This window comes from Apteryx rowi, unplaced genomic scaffold (genome assembly GCF_003343035.1).
Source record: "Apteryx rowi isolate R43461 unplaced genomic scaffold, aptRow1 scaffold_1331, whole genome shotgun sequence".
Taxonomy (NCBI): domain Eukaryota; kingdom Metazoa; phylum Chordata; class Aves; order Apterygiformes; family Apterygidae; genus Apteryx; species Apteryx rowi.
Window position 1 is genome coordinate 1 of NW_020447566.1, and position 1,066 is coordinate 1,066.

The window sequence follows — 1,066 nt, forward strand, 5'->3', positions numbered from 1 at the left end:
GGCGGCCGCCAGGAGCTCGGCGGCCTCCCGGTTGCGGTCCAGCACGCGGCAGAGCAGCGCCGCCGTGTCGCCCTGCGTGGCGCAGACCCGCACCGCCACCGTCTCCCCTGCGGGCGGGCGGGGGTCAGGGCCCGGGCCCCCAGGCCCCCCGCCTCCGCGACCCCCCCGCAGCCACTCACCTAGCCCATTCCCGAACTCATTGGACTCCTCCCCGCAGATGTGGTCCCGCAGCTCCGGGAACTGGGAGACGAAATGGGAAGGGGCAGCTCAGCCGGGCACCCCAGAAATGCTGCGGATGCTGGGGGCACCCCGGGGACCCCCCCGGCGGGCCGGGGGCCAGGCCCCACGCATCGCCCCCCCCGCGGGCCCCTACCTCCTTCCCCACGTCGTGCCTGATGACCTCCTGGATGAGCACGTCCGCCAGGGTCTTGAAGTCCTGCACGAACCTCTCGTTCTTGTCGGCGCCCGTCTTCTCGGCCACGAGCAGGTGGAAGAGGGCGTCCTCCTGGCGGCACAGCCGGGCGATGTGGGCCGCCTTCTCCGAGACGCTCACCAGGCTCTTCAGCAGCCCCGCCATGGCGCGGGGCGGCACAGCGCTGCGGGTAGCTCATCCCCAAATAGCCGGCGCTAAATCCAGCGCCGGGAGGCTCAGCGCCAGGCCCGTAATTGCAGGGTGTGGGGATCCCCGCGGGCCGCATCCTGCCCCACTCAGGACCTGGCTCGTCCCCAGGCCTGGCACCCGCAGGGGCCCCGGGGTGGGGTCCGGGCTAAAATTAGCCCAAATCGCTGCCAGATGTGCAGGCGGCCTGGCCGCGGCCCAGATGTGGGGACGTGGATGGGGGCGAGGGACCGTCCCCAGCGCCAGGGGCAGGAGGGGGGCAATCATACCCCCCCCCCCGCTCAGCCGGGCCTGGGGGGCCCCGGGCCCCAGCTGCACCCCCAGAGCGAGGTGGAAAAAGGGGGCTGCGCACCCCCTCCCCGAGCATCTCAGCCCCCCGCTATGGGGCCGAGGGGCTGCACCCATGGGGCAGCCGGGCCACCCCCAGCCCTGCCTAGAGGGGACGGG

The 1,066-nt window shown here is 73.5% G+C and overlaps 1 protein-coding gene across 1 annotated transcript; it reads right to left on the reverse strand.

Annotated features, from left to right (window-relative positions):
* Window positions 1-6: 6 nt before the first annotated feature.
* Window positions 7-595, reverse strand: INPP1 (inositol polyphosphate-1-phosphatase; the record flags this gene model as incomplete). Its single annotated transcript, XM_026056857.1, has 3 exons — window positions 374-595; window positions 180-240; window positions 7-107 (listed from the first exon to the last, which is right to left on the reverse strand). Coding segments are annotated over exons 1-3 (366 nt in total), but the record flags the coding sequence as incomplete, so codon positions are not given.
* Window positions 596-1,066: the final 471 nt, after the last annotated feature.